General features: G+C 42.4%; 1 protein-coding gene across 1 annotated transcript; it reads right to left on the reverse strand.

Moving 5' to 3' along the window:
* Nucleotides 1–5,123: 5,123 nt before the first annotated feature.
* On the reverse strand, nt 5,124–14,906 carry LOC147092674 (up-regulator of cell proliferation-like). The gene has a single exon (XM_085975662.1). It carries the CDS (start codon nt 14,904–14,906, stop codon nt 9,936–9,938), a length of 4,971 nt encoding a protein of 1,656 aa, XP_085831788.1. The 3' UTR covers nt 5,124–9,935.
* Between the last annotated feature and the right edge of the window lie 4,893 nt (nt 14,907–19,799).

Raw genomic sequence — 19,799 nt, forward strand, 5'->3', positions numbered from 1 at the left:
TGCGAAGAGGCCTTCCACACCTTAAAGCAAAGTCTTACTCAAGCCCCCGTGTTGGCTTTTGCAAACCCACAGCTGCCATATGTGCTACACGTGGCTGCCAGTCAAGAAGGGTTGGGTGGTGTGTTGTATCAGGACCAAGGAGCAGGACTGAGACCTGTAGCATTCATCAGTCGCAGTCTTACACCATCAGAGCGTAACTACCCAGCTCATAAGCTAGAATTCTTGGCGTTGAAGTGGGGGGTGGTGGATAAGCTGCAGGATTATCTGTATGGAGCGAAGTTTGAAGTGAGGACAGACAATAATCCATTAACCTATGTGTTGACTTCGGCAAAACTTGATGCCACCGGCCACCGCTGGCTTGCTGCACTATCTGCTTATGACTTTAGTCTCTGGTACAGACCTGGGAACCAGAACATTGACGCAGATGCTCTGTCTCGTCGCCCACACTACCAGAAACCAGAGTGGAAAGATGTTGCTTCAGCAGATGTGAAAGTAATGTGTCAGAGGTCCGTGGTATCTGGACCAAAGAATTCATTTCATGCCCGAGAGATTGACCACTTGTGAGCGTCAATGCATGCTGTTCCCCAGGCATTTTGCAACCTTTCCAGTTTGGATGTACAAAACTTACCCATGTTGTGTTCATCTGAAATATCCAAAGCACAACAGGAGGATCCCTGTATTCATGAGGTGTTTTCAGCTCTCCGTCTGGGTGATATTACACAGATCGACAAATCAAAACATCCTGACTGTCGTCTGCTCCTAAGAGAATGGGACCACTTGGAAATTAAAGAGGGAGTGTTGTGTAGAATCACTCACCCACCCACTAAACCATGTCACTCACAGTTGGTCCTGCCTGAAAAGTACAGGGAAATAGTGATGAAGTCTTTGCATGATGATGCAGGTCATCTGGGAGTAGATAAGACCTATGGGTTGGTCAAGGACAGATTCTATTGGCCGCGTATGAAGTCTGCGGTTGAGGAGTTCTGCAAGTCCTGTGCACGTTGTTGCCAGAGAAAGACTTTACCTAAAAGAATAGCTCCTCTGTTTCACATGCAAAGTGATAGACCTCTAGACCTTTTCTGTATGGATTTTCTGTCCATCGAACCCGATTCCAGCAATACCGCAAATGTCTTGGTCATTACAGATCATTATACTCGCTATGCCCCAGCTTTTCCCACAAAGGATCAGAAAGCATCCACCGTTGCCAAAGTGTTGTGGGAGAAATGCTTCATCCACTATGGACTGCCAAAGCGAATACACAGTGATCAAGGTAGAGACTTTGAAAGTAGAATTATACATGAGTTGTTGTCCATGCTCGGGATTGAGAAGTCAAGAACAACTCCATACCATCCTCAGGGAGATCCTCAACCTGAGCGGTTTAACCGTACTTTGTTAGACATGCTTGGAACGCTGGATTCAAAGCGAAAGAACAAGTGGAGTCGGCACATTGGACATCTTGTTCATTCTTATAATTGTACCCGAAATGACGCTACTGGTTTTTCACCGTACTACCTCATGTTTGGACGTGAAGCGAGGATGCCGGTGGATTTGTGTTTCGGAGTATCCAGTGATGGCACATCACAGAGAACTTACCTCAAGTATGTATCTGACATGAGAAAGGAATTGTAAGCTGCTTATGAACTTGCCGAGTCTGTTTCTGCCAAACAGAATAAAGGAAATAAGCAGAGGTATGACCAGAAGATCCGTTTTTCCCAACTCATGCCTGGTGACCGAGTTCTCATACGGAACCTAGGACTTCAAGGGAAACATAAGTTAGCAGACCGCTGGGCTTCTACACCTTACATTGTTGAAAGTCAAATGTCACAACTACCTGTGTTTCGTCTAAAACCTGCAGGTGGGAATGGACCCATAAAAATACTGCAAAAAATATCATATCTTGCCATTGGGACAGCAAGTGCATCTGGATCCGCCAGCGGATAATGAGCCGACACCTAGTAGGAGAACCCTGCAGAGAAGAAGAAGGAAAAAAACGAGAAACCAGGAAAACTTTGTTCCAGAAGACAGAAAACCCATGACACAGTGTGTGGATCATGAGGAACCTGATGAGTCGGAAGATGAAGAATGGGATCTATGGTATGATCTCCCAGAAAGACGCATAAGACAGAATCTGGATGAATTGTCTGAACCATTTAGCTCAGACTTGGACATGGTCTGGGAAGAAGCAGATGCTTCCGAGAAGGAGATAAAAGAGACTGAAAGGCATGATAACAAAGGAACCAACGCCTCCAACGTAGCTGAAGGAACTGAAGACCGGGTATCCGAAATAAGGAGCTCACAGCGAGTTAAGAAGGTTCCTGAAAGATTGACATACAGTACACTAGGAGTGCCAAGTGTAATGATAGCCCCTACGGTTTGATATGTTACCTCCCTTTATACATGGTTGGGAAGCATGCAACCCCTTATGTGTAAAGTTCATTAGTCATGGGGACATGCCTATATTTGGTAGGGGGGGGAGTGTAATACCCACTGGAAATGTTATGTACGCTAAGTATGGTTATCAATCTTTAACTTAGACACTGTATTATCATTGTTATAAATCCCTGGGTTAAAGTTGCCCATGTGAAGGTAATGTGTACCAATGTGTAATATCACCAAATTTGCAGATGACACAAAGCTGGGTGGGCGTGTGTGCTCTGAGGAGGATGCTGAGAAACTCCAGGATGATTTGGACAGGTTGGGTGATTGGGCAGAAGCATGGCAGATGCAATATTACTTGAATAAATGTGAGGTTATCCACTTTGGTGGCACAAACAGGAAGGCAGATTATTATCTGAATTGCAATAGATTGGGAGAAGGAGAAGTGCAACGAGATCCGGGTGTCCTTGTGCACCAGTCACTGAAGCTAAGCATGCAGGTGCAGCAGGTGGTTAAGAAGGCAAATGGCATGTTGGACTTCATAGCGAGAGGGTTTTAGTACAGGAACAAGGATGTCTTGCTGCAGTTATACAGTGCCTTGTTGAGACCACATCTTGAGTATTGTGTGCAGTTTTGGTCGCCTTATCTGAGAAAGTATGTCCTTGCCATGGAAGGAGTTCAGCGCAGATTCACCAGGCTGATACCTGGGATGGCAGGAATGACATATGAGGAGAAATTGGGTCGACTCCCAAGTAAGACTCTTTAAACACAAAGTATCGTCAAAGGACGACTTTATTAGTCCTTGTATACAAGGCAAGCGGACATGTAGACAATGGCTACGCTGACCACTTCTAAGATCATAGGCAAAGGGTAACATATTTATAGTTAAAGCAAGCCTTCAGAATCACATGATCGAAGTCTGAGATCATAATTAGTTACAAGAAAAATATAGTGTTAGCAAAAATGTAATCAAGGACAAAAAGGGCTGGAACAAAAAGGAATGCCTATAGATAGGGTTATCTAATCTATAAGTCCTGTTCTTCTTTGACTCCCTATCCTGGTTTATTCATGACTCAAGGACTCTCTTCATCTAGCTATGTGAAAGAGATAGGGAGGCTTACAGTATGTACATCTAAAGGTCTTTGTTCTAATTAACAGATGAGGTCATCTGTTAATTTGGAGAGTTCTGCTTTTTCAGCAGAACTGGTAATTACTAATCTATGGAAGCCATTTTGTGTTTTCTATTCTGTACCTTGTGAAGCCATTTTGTAATATAAAAGCACACTTCATGAGGAAGTGTACTTTATTACAATATATTATAAAATGGCTTCACAAGGTACAGAATAGAAAACACAAAATGGCTTCCATAGATTAGTAATTACCAGTTCTGCTGAAAAAGTAGAACTCTCCAAATTAACAGATGACCTCATCTGTTGATTAGAACAAAGACCTTCAGAGCTACATACTGTAAGCCTCCCTATCTCTTTCACATAGCTAGATGAAGAGAGTCCTTGAGTCATGAATAAACCAGGAATGGGAGTCAAAGAAGAACAGGACTTATAGATTAGATAACCCTATCTATAGGCATTCCTTTTTGTTCCAGCCCTTTTTGTCCTGGATTACATTTTTACCAACACTTTATTTTTCTTGTAACTAATTATGATCTCAGACTTCGATCATGTGATTCTGAAGCCTTGCTTTAACTATAAATATGTTACCTTTTGCCTATGATCTTAGAAGTGGTCAGCGTAGCCATTGTCTACATGTCTGTTTCCCTTGTATACAAGAACTAATAAAGTTTTCCTTTGACGATACTTTGTGTTTAAAGAGTCTTACTCGGGAGTCGAGACTTTGACAGTAGCGAAAGGGTTTGAGTACAGGAACAAGGATGTATTGCTGCAGTTATACAGTGCCTTGGTGAGACCACATCTTGAGTAATCTGTGCAGTTTTGGTCGCCTTATCTGAGAAAGGATGTCCTTGCCATGGAAGGAGTTCAGCGCAGATTCACCAGGCTGATACCTGGGATGGCAGGAATGACGTATGAGGAGAGATTGGGTCGATTGGGTTTGTACTCGCTGGAGTTTAGAAGAATGAGAGGGGATCTCATTGAAACTTATAACATTCTGACAGGACTGGACAGTCTAGATGCAGGAAGGATGTTCCCGATGGTCGGTGATTCCAGAACCAGGGGTCACAGTCTAATGATAAGGGGTAGGCCATTTAGGACAGAAATGAGGAGGAATTTCTTCACCCAGAGAGTGGTGAACCAGTGGAATTCTCCACCACAGAAGGCAGTAGAGGCCAATACATTAAATATATTCAAGAAGGAGTTGGATATATTTCTTAAGGCTAAAGGGATCAAGGTGTATGGGGAGAAAGCAGGGACCGGGTACTGAATTTGGATGATCAGCCATGATTGCATTGAATGGCAGAGCAGGCTCAAGGGGCGGAATGGCCTACTCCTGCTCCTATCTTCTTCTATGTTTCTATGTGACCATTGATCTGCTGGCAGAGTGGCAGGGGTCAGTGGTAAACTGGGTGAGCAAGAGGGGAAGGAAGTTGGGAGCTTAGTCCCCAGAGCATGCGGTGGGTGGGAAGTTCAGCAAGACAGGAAAATGGGAAAGCTGACTTATCTGCTCTATAATATATGCAAATATTTACAAAGTCCCAATTGTAAGTTTTGTGATGTTTAGAAAATCCGTAATGTATATTTCAATTGTCCATGACTATAACAGCCTACTCCTGGTACAGGTATATTGTGTATAAGTATAACAGATTTATTAAGCACATTACATCCCGTACAAATAAGTAATAATTAACAAGATGATAGTTGCAATCTGTTCCTTGAAACCCCAATAGCGTTCGCACTGAGTGATTGTGGTGCGGTCTCTCTTTTCTCAGTCTTGCTGTGTTCTGTTGACTGAAGTTTCTCTTCCTCCGGTTTTGCGCTGCCCCCAGTGTTCAATAACTGTTCATTTATACCGTTTTCTCCCCTCAGAATACATGGCAACTTGCAGCTGCTTGGGATATCTCACCACTCTGACCTTCAATAGTACGGTCTATGATTTTCTGCCTTTTTCTGCTATGAGCTTTTTATGAGAACTTTTGCATAAACAAACTTCCCACAAATTACGACAGATGCCTTTTGCCTTTCACATAGCCCATTTTCTAGACTGGTTTGAAACTTCAGCGATAAAGGATGTTGGGTATTGGAAACCCTCTATCATACTTTGAGACTTAATTAATGTATTGTCCCTCACTGGCTTCTGGTTTTCAATATAACAGAACTTCTAACTATTTTAGCACTATCCTCGCAGTTAACATAATTTTGGCTTAATTTTTCCATCATACTTTGCCACTCAGCCTTGTGTCTTTTTAACTAATGTTATACATATTGTAACAAAGATTTTTGCTTCTAACATGCATTATTATATATCATTGTAATATTAAGAAAAGCATTACAGTAAAAACATTATCAAATCTTACAGATAAGCTCTATTCTACAATTACCCTAACTTGAGGGCGAGGCATTTTTGCCGACCCGTCAATTTTATAAGCTCTATTATATGGGTTTGCTCTTCCACGTTTGCTTAGTTCCAACAGGACCTGTGGTGTGATTATGTCCAATTGTGATCTTGTCTTGTGCATTACTTGCCTTAAATAGCAGGTGTGGAATAGTTAGCACAACAATACATAAGTTGGGTGATGAAAAGTACGTGTGAAATTATTCTAATCCAAGGGGGAATTTCTTTTCGCCAATCCTATATGTTCTACTCTAAACAGAGGGTTAGATCTGGTTCGATTCTTTAGACTTGGAATTTGTATTATTACTAACAATTTATGACACCCTACCTTGTGGCATTCATGTTTGACTGTGTAGATCATAATCAAACTTCTGATCTTACATAGACCAAAGTCTTACTACATGGGTTACATATATCAAATACACAGCCATTACAAGTTGGTGAACTACCAGAGCGTGTGAAGTAATACAAACCTAAGGGTGTGCTGATGTATTAAGCCCAATTTCCCACCAGTGTGAGTTTTCCCCTATGCTGTCAATTTCAATATCTATTCTTGAGTTGTCTTACACCAAAACATAAATGCTTTAGGGAGAAGTTCAGTTGCTTCACGAGCTCACTGAGGCCCTCAGGCAACATGGGAATGTAGTATCTGAATTTTGCCACATAATTCCGCAGCTCATACTTAAGTATCTCATTTACTGTCAGTTTTACTGGAGCATAGGTTGTGATACTGAGTAAAACGTGCTGGATGATGGGACAGGTCCTGTTAGACCCATAATTCATGGTAGTTGCAGTAGTAGTGACACAGGAGGCACCCCAAAATCACCTCATACTGGATTTGTACTGGTTTTTCCCATGCTCTTTTATCTACAAAACACAATTATTACAGCTACAAGTTATAATTCAGTCTTACAATCATTTCACATGACATTCCAGTTTAACATCGAATCAGCAAATCATGGACTTAAAAGATTCTCCAGATTTCTCTTACTCGTATCCATCTTGTGGATAATTCTTACTAAACATGATTTCTCCTTAGCCTCAATTGTCCCAATCCAAATTCCGTGTAATTCTCCACGTCAACTTCAATTTCAATTCCTCTAACAAGTACCAGTGTGTTTAAATCTATTCTGATTGTTTCATTAATTAGATAGTTTCGCGATGGACTATGTGTCAATGCAGTAAATGTTGTTTCAATCTCCTGAGCCACAATAACCATTTCATGACTTGCTGTTGTCAAGTAACTGAGCATGTCTGAGACCCATTCTTCAGTAAAAATTCTCCATGCATTTCCAGATGGTAATTGCTTCATACGTAACAAAACACATTTGCACACTCATACGGGTATCTCCATATCATGCCACACATGACATCCGATACAGGCCATTCTTGAGCTTTCAGGTGATCCTGTCAAAAGATTTTAGTCATCCAGTGAACTTTCCTCATCTACCTCTGCAGGAAAATTATGTCTTAGGTAGTGGCCCGACTGTCAAATTCAGTTTCCTTAAAAAGGTCCGTTATAGGCAGGGACACAAATGTCCCCCAGAGAAAGCTATCAATTTAATATTTGTAGCTACACTTTCCTGACTTTCACTAGAAAGTTTGGAAAATTCCCATTTGGTGGTGTAATTTTCCTGTTTCCATCTCACACCCTCAGTTACTTCCTCTCTCCATTTTACACATCCTATGAATTACCAGTCATATCTCATTCATGAGCCCTGGAGGAACTTTACTGTCCAGTACAATAATTAAGATTGAAAACATATATCAAATGTTCTCACTTGGTCCAAGTTATTAACACATTTTATTTATTATTTTAGAGGATCTTTTATTTCCCCAAATGTAACCCAATATATGGTGCCTGAGTCCCTTTTGTCATTTCAAAACTATCCCAAATCCAACCAGCAGTATTGTTCAACTGAGAGGTCTTGTCAATGTTCAATTTCATTTCTATCAATTTACCTTATCAATTACAATGTCAGAAACAAGTGATTCCCAGGCTAGGTGGTTTCCACGGTGTTTTAACATTAGAGACAGAGGTGCTACAATTAATTTACAAGATAACTTCCATATAACAATAAAAGAAGAGAATCCATTGCGACTCTGTCTGAGAATACTAACAATCCACCTGAATTCACCGTTGGCCAGACGATAACCTAAGTGTTTGCTTCCTTAACCACAATAATACCTGGTTTTAGTTAATAGTCAACATTCTTTCGTGGTCGCCAAGTCCCAATTGAAAGTTTAGTGATAAGTACAAAATCCATAATATATATTTGAATTGGCCATGACTATAACACAGGTATATTGTGTATAAGTACAACAGATTTATTAAGCACTTACATCCAGTACAAAGAAGTAATATTTAACAAGATGATAGTCACAATCTGTTCCTTGAAACCCCAGTAGTGTGCCCACCGGGTAACTACTGCATCGTCTCTTTTCTCAGTCTTGCTGCGTTCTGTTGACTGAAGTTTCTCTTTCTCTGGCTCCGCGCTGCCTCCAGTGTTCATTTATATTTATTTCTTCCCTCAAAATACTTGACAACTTGCAGCTGCTTGGGCTATCTCACCATTCTGCTCTTCACTAGTATAGCCGATGATTTCCTCCCTTTTTTTGCTATGAGATTTTTATGAGAACTTTTAGATAAACAGACGTCCCAATAATCTCAAAAGATGTATTTTGCCTATCACATAGCCTATTATCTATACTGGCCTGAAACTTCAGCGATAAGGGAGGTTAGGTGTTGAACACCCTCTATCTTATTTTGAGACTTAATTAATGTTTTACCCTTCACTGGTTTGTTGTTTTTAATATAACAGAACTTCTATCTACTTTAGCATTATTCTCGCAGTTAACATAATTTTGACTTAATTTTACCATCATGCTTTGCTTCTCAGCCTTGTGACTTTTTAACTAAGTTTATACATATTGCAACAAAGGTTTTACGCTTCCAGCTTGCATTGTAATCTTAAGAAAAGCCTTACATTTAAAATATTATAAAATCATACAGATAAGCTCTATTCTACAGCTCACAATTAAGGAGCGACAAGCGCTTCGATGGAGCCCTCGGAAAATGCTGAGAGGCCCAGAGGGAAGCTGTGGGCTTATCCAAGGGAGATTCAAGCCATGAACAGTGGCAGGGTATTAGGATTGGCAGGGGACCAGTGATGGGTTGGGTATGGATGGATGGGGCAATGTACCCGAGAGGAAGAAATGAAAGTGGGATGACTGGCACACAGGAAGAAAGGACACGAGAGAGAGACTGAGAGCAAACAATTGTGATTAAACTATTGGGCTAAGGTCGGGAGCAGCAGCGAAAAGATGCACGTCAGTGGACACAGTGGGAATTTGGGTTACACCGGCGTGGCAGACTAAAGGGAGATATGTTCTGGTTATAAACAGAGGACACAAGAACATAAGAAATAGGAGAAGGAATAGGCTATTTCGCCCTTCGAGCCTGCTCTGCCATTCAATAAGATCATGTCTGATTTTCTACCTCATCTGCACTTTCCTCCACTGTCCCCATATCCCTTGATTGCCTTAATATTCACAAATCTATCGATCTCGGTCTTGAATATGCTCAACGACTGAGCCTCCACAGTCCTCTGGGGCAGAGAATTCCAAAGATTCACCACCCTCAGTGAAGAAATTTCTCCTCATCTCAGTCCTAAATGGCCGAGCCCATATTCTGATACTGTAACCCCTGGTTCTAGACTCCCCATTAAGGACAGGGAGGAGTTGATATGAGCAGTTCGAATGTTAAGGTCTCAACCTTTGTGGTAGGATGAAGTCAGCTTCGGGAATCATTGGAAACAATGACCAGACTCTGGGGAGAGGGAATGAGTCCAGGAACTTTGAGGGGTAGAGTATCGTGGGCTGCTCGTAGTTGTCTGATGGGAAACAGAGGGCCGAGGAGGAGCAACAAGTCTCAGCCAATCTGTACTGATGTGGCCTAAGTGGAATTGTGTGAATAATTGTACTTTCATCAGCAGTTTATCAGAGAGGATTATATACACCAAAATAACTTTAGTCTAAGGTTGAGGAGACAAAGTGAATTCATCAATCTTCACATCATATTCCGTTTCTAGATCGCTCTTTATCTCCTTCCATGGGATGTTCCAATCGAATATATTTGCTGCAGGTTCCAGGTTGTATTTCTTTGCGAACTCCGTGTTGTAGGTGTAGAACACCCATTTCCAATAAGATGGTATCTCAGCCTCCGGAACTGTGGGGATTTTCCAGGAATAACATCGTTTGTTCTGGGTTTCTATATAGGCCATGCGACTAATTAGTTCCCAAAAGTTATGCACAATTCTTTGCCAGAAATTTTCACCTTCTGTCCGATACCAATACAATTCGGTAGCTGTAGCTGTGCAGCTTTCCGTCACTAGTGCCTTACTCCGTCTCCAGTGACAGCCTCCAATCCCCTGCGGCCAGTGATATGTAGCTGAGTGCTTCTCATGCTTATTGCTTGTGAGGTCACAGGGTACTCGGCAGAATGGGCAATGCTTTCCGCACCCAGACAGCATCTGGTAGAGCTCCTTGGAAGGATCTGTAGGAAGACCTAACACTTTCTGTTCAACATCCCATTGCCCAATTCTTTGCAGGAGAAGCTTTTCCAAATTGGGGATGGAATTGGTCAATTTAGTCACGAAGCTCGGGGCATTTTTGAAAGCGCTTTTTTCCAGCTTGTTCTTTGGAAATGCAATGTGATCTCCAATTCTCCGTTTGAATTCATCCAAAAAGGTTTCAACATCATCAGCAGAACCCTTTATAATGTCCTCAATAGTTTGTTGCAGTCGTTTGATTTTTCCTCGCAGAATTTCCACAGCTATCCAGTAAAGGACAGGCTGTTTGCTTTTTAAGATTTTGCAATGATTCAATACTTGTTTTTTCACCCAATCTTGTTCGAAGGTTCCGGTCAGTTCAATGTATCGAGTATACTCAGCGAAGCTGTTCTGCTTTTTCAGATCTAGCATAATTCCCACTTGAAGGTTTCTGCGCGATTTAAGTTCTGCTTTGCTTTCTCTCCTGATGTGATCTACAATCGCCCAACCCAGTCGCTGGTCAAGATCACCCATCAAGGCGGGTGTTAGGCAGGATTCACAGAAGAGTTTGGCACAGGCCTCACTCTGGTCCTTTTCAGAGTATAGACATTTAAACATCGCAAAGTAATATCGTCTTTCATCTTCGAGCTTCTTCCGTGGATTATGTTCATTACAGAAGCGTTCGTGCATCTCCTGAAATCTCTGAACAGCAAAGCCACAGATGTGGATTTTCACATCTGTCCTGAACAGCTCATTGACCTTGAATATTTCGCCATCGAGTTTCTGTAATTTTTCATCCAGTTCTCTCAGAAGTTCTGTGCAAAGGAGCGGATTATACTCTTTCGCTTTCCACACCATCTCTTGCACATATTCCTTGCATTGTGATATCAATGTCCCAGCGTTCCTCTCTGCTTCCGCTAAACATTCGGTTTCCGCCCATGCTTCAGTTTCATATTTATCCACGTGTCCATTCTTTTGCCACAACATATGACTTACCCCATCCTTAACATGACTAGAAACTGTACATGTTTTTTCTGCAATTCTTCTCAGCAAAGATGTTTTGCTTACATAAATATGCTGCTTAATAATTTTCCATTCCATTTTGCTCATCTCAAGGAGGCTTTTCCCAGACGCGAGTTTCTCGGTAAGTATGCTTCCATGTGTTCTCATATTTTCTCTCAAGCTAATTTCCATATCTCTGTCGATATTGATTACCACGGGCTCGTAACCTACTGAGGACATTGTTTCTGTCCACATCTTTCCAAACGCTTCGCTCAGTTCGCTGTCAGTTTGTTCCATTGATTTCAGTTTCAAGACATGTAAAAGTTGATCGACTTGCTCTTGTATCTTATTCATGTAGCCACATAATATATGGTTTAATTGATTTAGACCTTCTTGTCTGGTCACTGCTTCCCCACATTTCCTCTTTGTGTGTGCTTCAAGATTCAGACAAACTGATGCAAAACTCACCTTCATCTCCCCCGTAAAATTCTCAATCAGATGCGCCTGGTCAGTGTCACTGTTGAAGTATTCTTCCATTTCTTTGAGCATTTGGCTTTTCTTTTCATTGATCACTTTTAAAAGTTCGTTGTTCAAAGTTTCTCTTAGTTCTTGAAGGTTTCCTTTATAGTTTGTGATTCGGTTTTGCGCTGTCTCCAACCAGGAAATTACCTCACTCCGCATTTTCCATTCCAAGTCCGAGTACATCATGGAGAGTTGGTTATACGCGTTGGCAATTAGAGAGTTCCTGAAACTGAAAATGAAATTTTCATGTTTCACAGCATTCCACGTGCTTTTCATCCAACTGATGAACTCGGTGATGGTTGAAGGTCTCCTGCTGAGAAAACACTTTACAATGCTCTGCTTCAGTTCTCTCACCTTCTGGCTATACCCAGTATTAATTGCCGCCATCGGTGGGGTCCCACACCACAGCCCAGGGATGTACCAGTTGTTTCTCTCAGGATCATAATCTAATACATCTGAGAACTTTGAAAAATGACAATCTTCTTTCTCAGCTTCAGCCGCGATCCTGGCAATCTGGTCTAGCTCCTCTTGCATGAGTTTCCGATTTATCGCGTTTTGCTGATGTGCAGACACATCTCCGATATTGTGGTGGATAAATTGACAATTGGGTCTTTTCCCGACTGTACTCATGCGAATAAAGGCATGGACCACAATTTGTAGCACCTCCTTCATTTCTGAAGCACCCTCTGTTGACATGTTTATCAATGTTAAGTCGCTTAAGCCAGTCACCAGTGTCGCCAATTCATTGTCATGTTCGTGTGCGCCACCAACACGGGCTAGTTCCTGTGCTTCTAAACCCTCTGTGTCGAGGATCAGGATGAAATCGCAGCCACACTTCTGTATCGCTCCGGTTGTTTTAATGAGCTGCATGTAGACCCCGCGAGTGCACCGTCCGCATCCTACTGCAAACTGCAAGCCAAACATTGTGTTCAGAAGAGTGGACTTACCTGAACTCTGTACTCCCAGCACCGATAGAACAAAAATACGGCAAGGTCCAACTTTCTTTTCAAGTTCGTTGAACACGGCGGTGACCCACTCCACGGGTATGTTTGAAACATCTCCATCCATGAGCTCCAGTGGGAAACCGTCCAACATCAGATCAGCCGCTATGGAAGGAAACGTTTTGATATCTGGGGTAATTGTCACCGATGTCTGGAACACTTCATAAATGAGCCCCATTTCACGGAGGAAATGCTCCAAACCCAATGAGCTGTTGATAAGCTTCTTATTGAGCTCGATTTTTTGATCCTGAACATCTGGATTTTTGATTTGATTCTGAGACTCTTGATTTAATTCCCTGTACTGTTCATGTAGATCATGGAGTACTGTGCGTGACCTGGAATCCAATTCATATTTCAGACAGTTTAGGAAATGTTTCCTTTTGTTGCTCGTGATCTGGAGTACTCCGATCATTTTCGTCATCACATCTGACATTCCCCTATTTACCAGCTGTTTACAAAGGTCATGCCTCTGCTTTTTCAGATCAACGACATAATCTGCCACAATTTGCCCTCTGAGGCGCCTCAGCCGACATAGCTCCTTCTCTATATCCGAAATCTCTTTCCAAACAACCCCCTGGAAATACAAATGTGTTTCTTTAAACTGTTCAATATTTTCACTCAGAATCGAATGAAGAATTTCTTCTGATATTTTCCTAGCTTCCGAAAACTCAATCTCGTCTTCATCCACCAGAAAGTTTAGTTCTCTGGCCACTGAAGCCATCACTTGCAAGCTCGCTGCTTTCTCCTGTAATCCTGACCTCACTCTTAGGATATCTACTACTTTAGTTCTAAACAGTTTTGCCAAAGCTGCTTCATTCTTTTGGCATGCTGATAAAATATGATCTACTTCTATAAATTTTGATTTGCATAACTTATTTAAATGGAGGTTTGTTATTTCCATTTGACGAGAATTGGGATTGACTAAAAGAAACAGTTTTTGTGGAACCTGGAAATAGGATGATAGAAATGTTTCTGTATCTTTGTTTAAATGATCAGTAAAAATGAACACAGCTGTAGCAACTTTTGTCAGGAACTGGATTTGTTCAGGGAACAATTTGGCATCACCCCGGAGATTCATTATGCCCAGCGCTTCTTGAATGACATCAACATCTTCACTGCCATAAGGCAAGTACCAGCACATTTCGATCAGTCCGTCTGAAACCATTCTAGGTGTATCACCAGATGTCATATCTGAATGGACAAAATAATTCTGCTGCTGTTGGGAGTTGCTAAAAATGTAATTTAACATTTTTGATTTTGACAACGAGCAGCAACCAAGTCGAACGAAAGCAAAGGTTGGAATATCTGACGTTGCCATGCATTCCTCTAGGAATCCATGCTTCTTTCTCATTGACTGAGGCCGGTAGCTCCTCACAATGGAACGCATCGGCCGCAGCAAGAAAGTTGGCCTCCATTCAAGATGGGGCAATAATACTGGCACCGCAAACTGACACAAGGACATTTTCAAAACCAGCTCCTGTTGCAGGAAGGTATCTGCACAAACGTAGACAGCAGAAATAATGTCTAACGGGTTGAAAGATGCTGCCGTGGTCTTTGTACTTTGTGAGAAAAAGTTAATAGCATTTTCATCCATGGTATCTTCTGTTAGTTCCACTGTTGGCAGAAGATCGATGGTCCTCGCGGTGGAATTCACCCCCATCAACATCCTGAGGAAATGCCAGGGAATATCTGTAGGACCAGCTGGTACTTTATCTTCCAGTTTATCCGTATTAATCTCCAAAACTTTGTTAAGGGACAGTCTGTTGGGATAAAATTCCTGCAGCCCCAGGTCTGTCAGTAGCTGTGAAAATTTACACCGACGACAGGTACATGTTTCGTCATCTGTGTTTTCCACAGAGCTGCACGCACGTTGATCCGAATTCCGACAATGAATGGAGCAAATCATTTCACTGTGAATTGATTCTTCCATTTCCTGAAATATTAAGAAAAACCTTTCATTTACATACCGCCTTTCATCACATTTTGTCATCAAGATACACTTTACAATCAATTAAGTACTCCGGATGTTTAGGCACTGCTGTAATGTAGAACACAAATAAAAGTCTATTACAGTACATGCAACAAATATATGAATTTAAATATCTATATTATATGAAAGTCTTATATAATAGCAACTTACTTCCTGCTGTCAAATTTTGGTGGTCATTTTTGTGTCAACATTTTCCTATTATACATTGCTATCTTCGGATTTATAATATGCTTCGCCAGGTAAAACTACCACTCTGATTTGATGACGTGGTTCCTAAATCGTGCAGTCTGGCCACCGAGCTCCCGCAATAACCTCAAAATGCTTCCTGAAAATCCATCAGTAACAAAATTCTAATGTCCAAATTAAGGATATAAACAACATTTTTTAAAAATCTGAAATTTAAATATTTCTCAGTAACATGATTATATTTTTCAATTAATGTTTGTGATTTTAACTTTATCATTAAAATTTTTACTTGAAGGCCTCTGTACCACCCAAAATCCTAGCCTCGTACCATAATCCCATAAGAAGGAAAGATGGGGCATCCATAGAGCTCCCTGGAGGACAAAGGAAATAGAAATTCAAAGAGAATGAAAATGGAATTTTTTGAGAAATGTCAGGTACAGAATACAGTAGAAAACCAGGCAGGATACAGAGAGTGCAGGGGGGAATTGAAAAATGATATAAGAATGGAGCGTGAGGTGATGACCTAGATTACTGGGTAACATAAAAAGGAACACAAAAATCTTGCATCTTCACATACAAATGAAAAGGACAGTTAAAGGAATGGTGGGACCAAACAGGGACAAAGAAGGAAATCTTCTTGTGAAGGCAGGAGACATGACCGAGGTACTGAATGAGGACTTTGCAAGTGTGTTCGCAAAAGGGGGAGAAGTTAATGTTGCAGTAGAGGAGGAGGGTCTTCAGATATTGGATAGGATAAAAATAGATACAAAGGAGGCACTAAATATGTTGGAATCAGTCAAAGTTAACGAATTACATCGTCCAGATGTCGTGCATTCCAGGTTGGTGAGGGAAATAGGGCGGAGATATCAGAAGCCCTGAGCACAATCTTTCAATCCTCCTTCAATGTGGGAGTAGTTCCTAAGGACTGGAGGATTGCAAATCCTACACCCCTGTTCAAGAAAGGAGGGATGAACCTGATAAAAACAGGCCAATCAGTCTAACATCTGTGGTGTAAAAACAACTGGAGAGCACTGTCAAGGACAAAATTAATTCTGACTTGGAGAAGCATGGGTTAATAATGACAGACAGCATGAATGTGTTAAGGACAAATCATGTCTGAGTAACCTGCGTGAGTTCTTAGATAAAAGTAACAGAGATGGATGATGAAGGTCAGGCAGTTGAAGTTGTATATATGAACTTTCAAATGGTATTTTGTTAAAGTACCATATAGCAGACTTAGTCGGACAACAGAAGTGCATAGTATTAGAGGGATGCTAGTAACTTTGGTATGAGATTGGCTAAGGGCTAGGAAAAAGAGTAGTGGTGATGTTTTTCTTACTGGAGAGAATTATGCAGTGAGGTCCCCCAAGAGTCGGTATAGGACCATTGCTTTTCTTGCTTTATATACATTACATGCACTTGGGTATAGGGAGTACATTTTCCAAGTTTGTGGATTGACACAAAACTTAGCAACGTTGTACTGTGTGAGGAGGTTAATAGCAGACTTCAAAATGACATAGACAGACTGATGAACTGGGCAGACACATAGCAAATACAATTTAATGCTGATAAATGTGAAGTGATGCACTTTGGGAAGAACAACATGGAGAGGCTGCATAATCTAAATGGTACTATTTTGAGTTTGGGGAGGTGGCAAGCGCAGAGGGACCTGGGGGTGCTTATTCAAATATATTTGAAAGTAGCAGAACAAGTTGGTAAGGTGTTTAAGAAAGCGTATGAGATTCTTAGCTTTGTAAATATGGGCACTGAATTCAAAAACAAGGAAGTCATGCGAAATCTTTACAAATCAATGGTTAGGCCTCAGCTGGAATATTGTGTACCATCTGAGAACCACATTTTGGTAAGAATGTGAAGGCCGTGGAGAAGGTATAGACACGATTTTTCAGGATTATATCAGGGATGAGGGGCTTCAATCATATGGAGAGATTGGAGAAGCTGGGATTGTTCCCCTTAGAGCTGAGAAGGTTAAGGAAAGAACTTAGAGGTATTCAAAATAAATGTGATTTGACAGATCAAATAGGGAATAAACTTTCCTCTGGTAAGTGAGTCGGAAAACAGATTGAATATAATTGGCAAAAGAACTAGAGGGGGAATGAGGAGACCTTTTTTTTCCAAACAGGGTTTTTTAAGATCAGAAATGCACTACCTGAAAGGAACATTCAAATGGCAACTGTAAATGGACTTGCAGAGGACTAACTTGCAGGCTTATGGGGGAAAAGCTGTTGCGTGTGACTAAATTGGACAGCTCATTCAAAGAGCAGGCACAGGCCTGACAAGCTAAATGGCCTCCTTTCTGTGCTGTAAGATTCCATCTAGAAATTCGGTATCGTCCCGTTTGGGGCGCTAGTGCTGGCGAAGCGCAAAGTTTAGCGCCAGGCGCAAGTTAGCGCCACCTAGCGCGGTATTGGGTTGCAGCGCCCCTGAAGGTGATTGCAGCACTAAATCAGGTGCTGCACGCTATTCTTAAGGCGCTAACCCGGCGACGCAACACAATTTCGCCGTGGCGGGGCGCAGCGCAGGTGCTGTCAATAATCACTTTCCCTGAGACACTGGCGCCGGCCAGCTCTTAAAGGGGCAGGTCAATTGGCATCACCAGACACACTCACTGCCTTGTAGGCCTTCAAAGCGGTGGGAGCCTAACTGTGGCGCACCAGCCTAGCAAGACATGGAAAGGGTGAGGCAGAGGGCGGAACGCCTCACTGATGGGGCATTGGATGCTTTGGTTGGCGCAGTGGAATCAAGGCCAAGGAAGATGTTCGGAATGTGATTTATGTTTTGGACAGTCTCCCGGGTGTGAGAGGCAGTTATGTGTCAATGTATTAGTTTTGCTTTCTGTTGCCATAGCTTTCTCATGTTCGAAGGAACCACATTTTGTGTATTGAAACACTTTCTTCATTTACAATGGCCATGCCTGCTATTTACATGCATCTTGCCCTTCACAGGCTTGTGGGTATCAGACCGGTTCCATTCCTGTTCTTGGAATGGCAGCAAGCATTCCGTGAGAGGGGCCTTGAAGCTACTTCTGATCAGCCTCTGACGCACAGCCTGAGAAGAGCCGCTCGCGTAGAAATTCAGGCCAGCAGGCATCTTCTCAGCCACCGACAGAGATGTCCTGCACCTTATCTGAGGCTGCAGATCTGGCTGAAGCAGCTGGCACAGCTCAGTCACCACCTCCTTTCTACATCGCAGCCTTCTGACACACTGCTCCTCCGACATGTTAATGTAGGAAAACTGCTGTCGGAAAACCCTGCCAGTGTAAGGTCTGCTGTGGCGACGTCTGTTGGCCCTCCTCCGTCTGGCCATGCCCGCCCCCCTCTCTCAGCGTCTCAGTGCCCTTTCCAGATGATTCAGCAGCAGGACGTTCCCCTCCAATGCAGCCCCCAAAATAAGTGCCCACAGGAAGGGTCCCCGTTGTTAAGGCTCACCAACAGCAAGGTGATGGTCAGAAGGCTGAAGTTCATCTGCCTGCGCTGGCTCAGTGTTCAAATGGCTCTCAGTGTGCAGCTCAGCAACTCTTTGTAGCTCTTGAGGAAGATGTGCTCCAAAAATGGCTGCCCCTTTTAAACCACACCATCCCCTTTAAATAACGCTCCTCCAGACCGAGAGCAACTTGGTAAGGTTCCAGGTAAGCTGTCACTATTAGCACCAGGCACTATGGAGGGGGGCGCCACTGAATTTCCAGTCCGGGGCACCCAAAATGCGTTGCACACTCAAATGACGTCATAATCTGCCTGCGCCCATGAGCGGGTGCAATTTAGCGCCGGCTCTAAATGCATGCTCAATATGGGGTGAGGCGTTACGCGCCCTGCGCCCGCCCAGAAGTTGGCTAGCACCCCACTTCTCGGCCTCTTTAGGTGCTAATCGGTGGCGCTACCAACCGAATTTCTCATGATTCTAAGCAGCTGATATTTATTTCCTAGACGTGTGACATAATTTGAAATGTGCTGGCTGTGCACAATCGTGGTCCTCATTTCCCAGAATGCACCACTACAATTGAATCAGCTGCATTGAAGGATGTTTCGGTAGCTGTGTCAATTGCTGCAGTGCTATTTCTTCCCAAAATAATTTGAAACAATACCAGATTAAAATTCACAAAAGCTTCTAGTACATTAATTGGTAAACCACAGAATATCTGTGAGGATGTTTGTGCCCCGCTGTGTGAGATGAAAACTGAAATATTCAAATTATACAGTTGTCATAGGTTACACAACGGTTGTAGCGTCTGTTTCAAATTCATCAGAGCTATACCAAGGCTGAATGGGTTAAATTATATGGGAAGGTTGCATTGGCTCATCCATGCATTTGTTACCTCTAGACTTGACTATTCCAACGCACTCCTGTCTGGCTTACCACATTCTACCCTACGTAAACTTGTGGTCATCCAAAACTCGGCTGCCTGTTTCCTAACTCGCAACAAGTCCTGTTCACCCATCAGCCCTGTGCTCGCTGACCTACATTGGCTCCCGGTTAAGCAACACCTCGATTTCAAAATTTCTCATTCTTGTTTTCAAATCCCTCTATGGTCTCACCCTCCCAATTTCTGTAATCTCCTCCAGCCCCACAGAGCCCCGAGATATCTGTGCTCCACTAATTCTGCCCTCGTGAGCATCCCTGATTAGAATCACT

This window comes from Somniosus microcephalus, unplaced genomic scaffold, assembly GCF_052327205.1.
Source record: "Somniosus microcephalus isolate GS21.2 unplaced genomic scaffold, FLI_Smic_1.0 unresolved_chr2, whole genome shotgun sequence".
Taxonomy (NCBI): domain Eukaryota; kingdom Metazoa; phylum Chordata; class Chondrichthyes; order Squaliformes; family Somniosidae; genus Somniosus; species Somniosus microcephalus.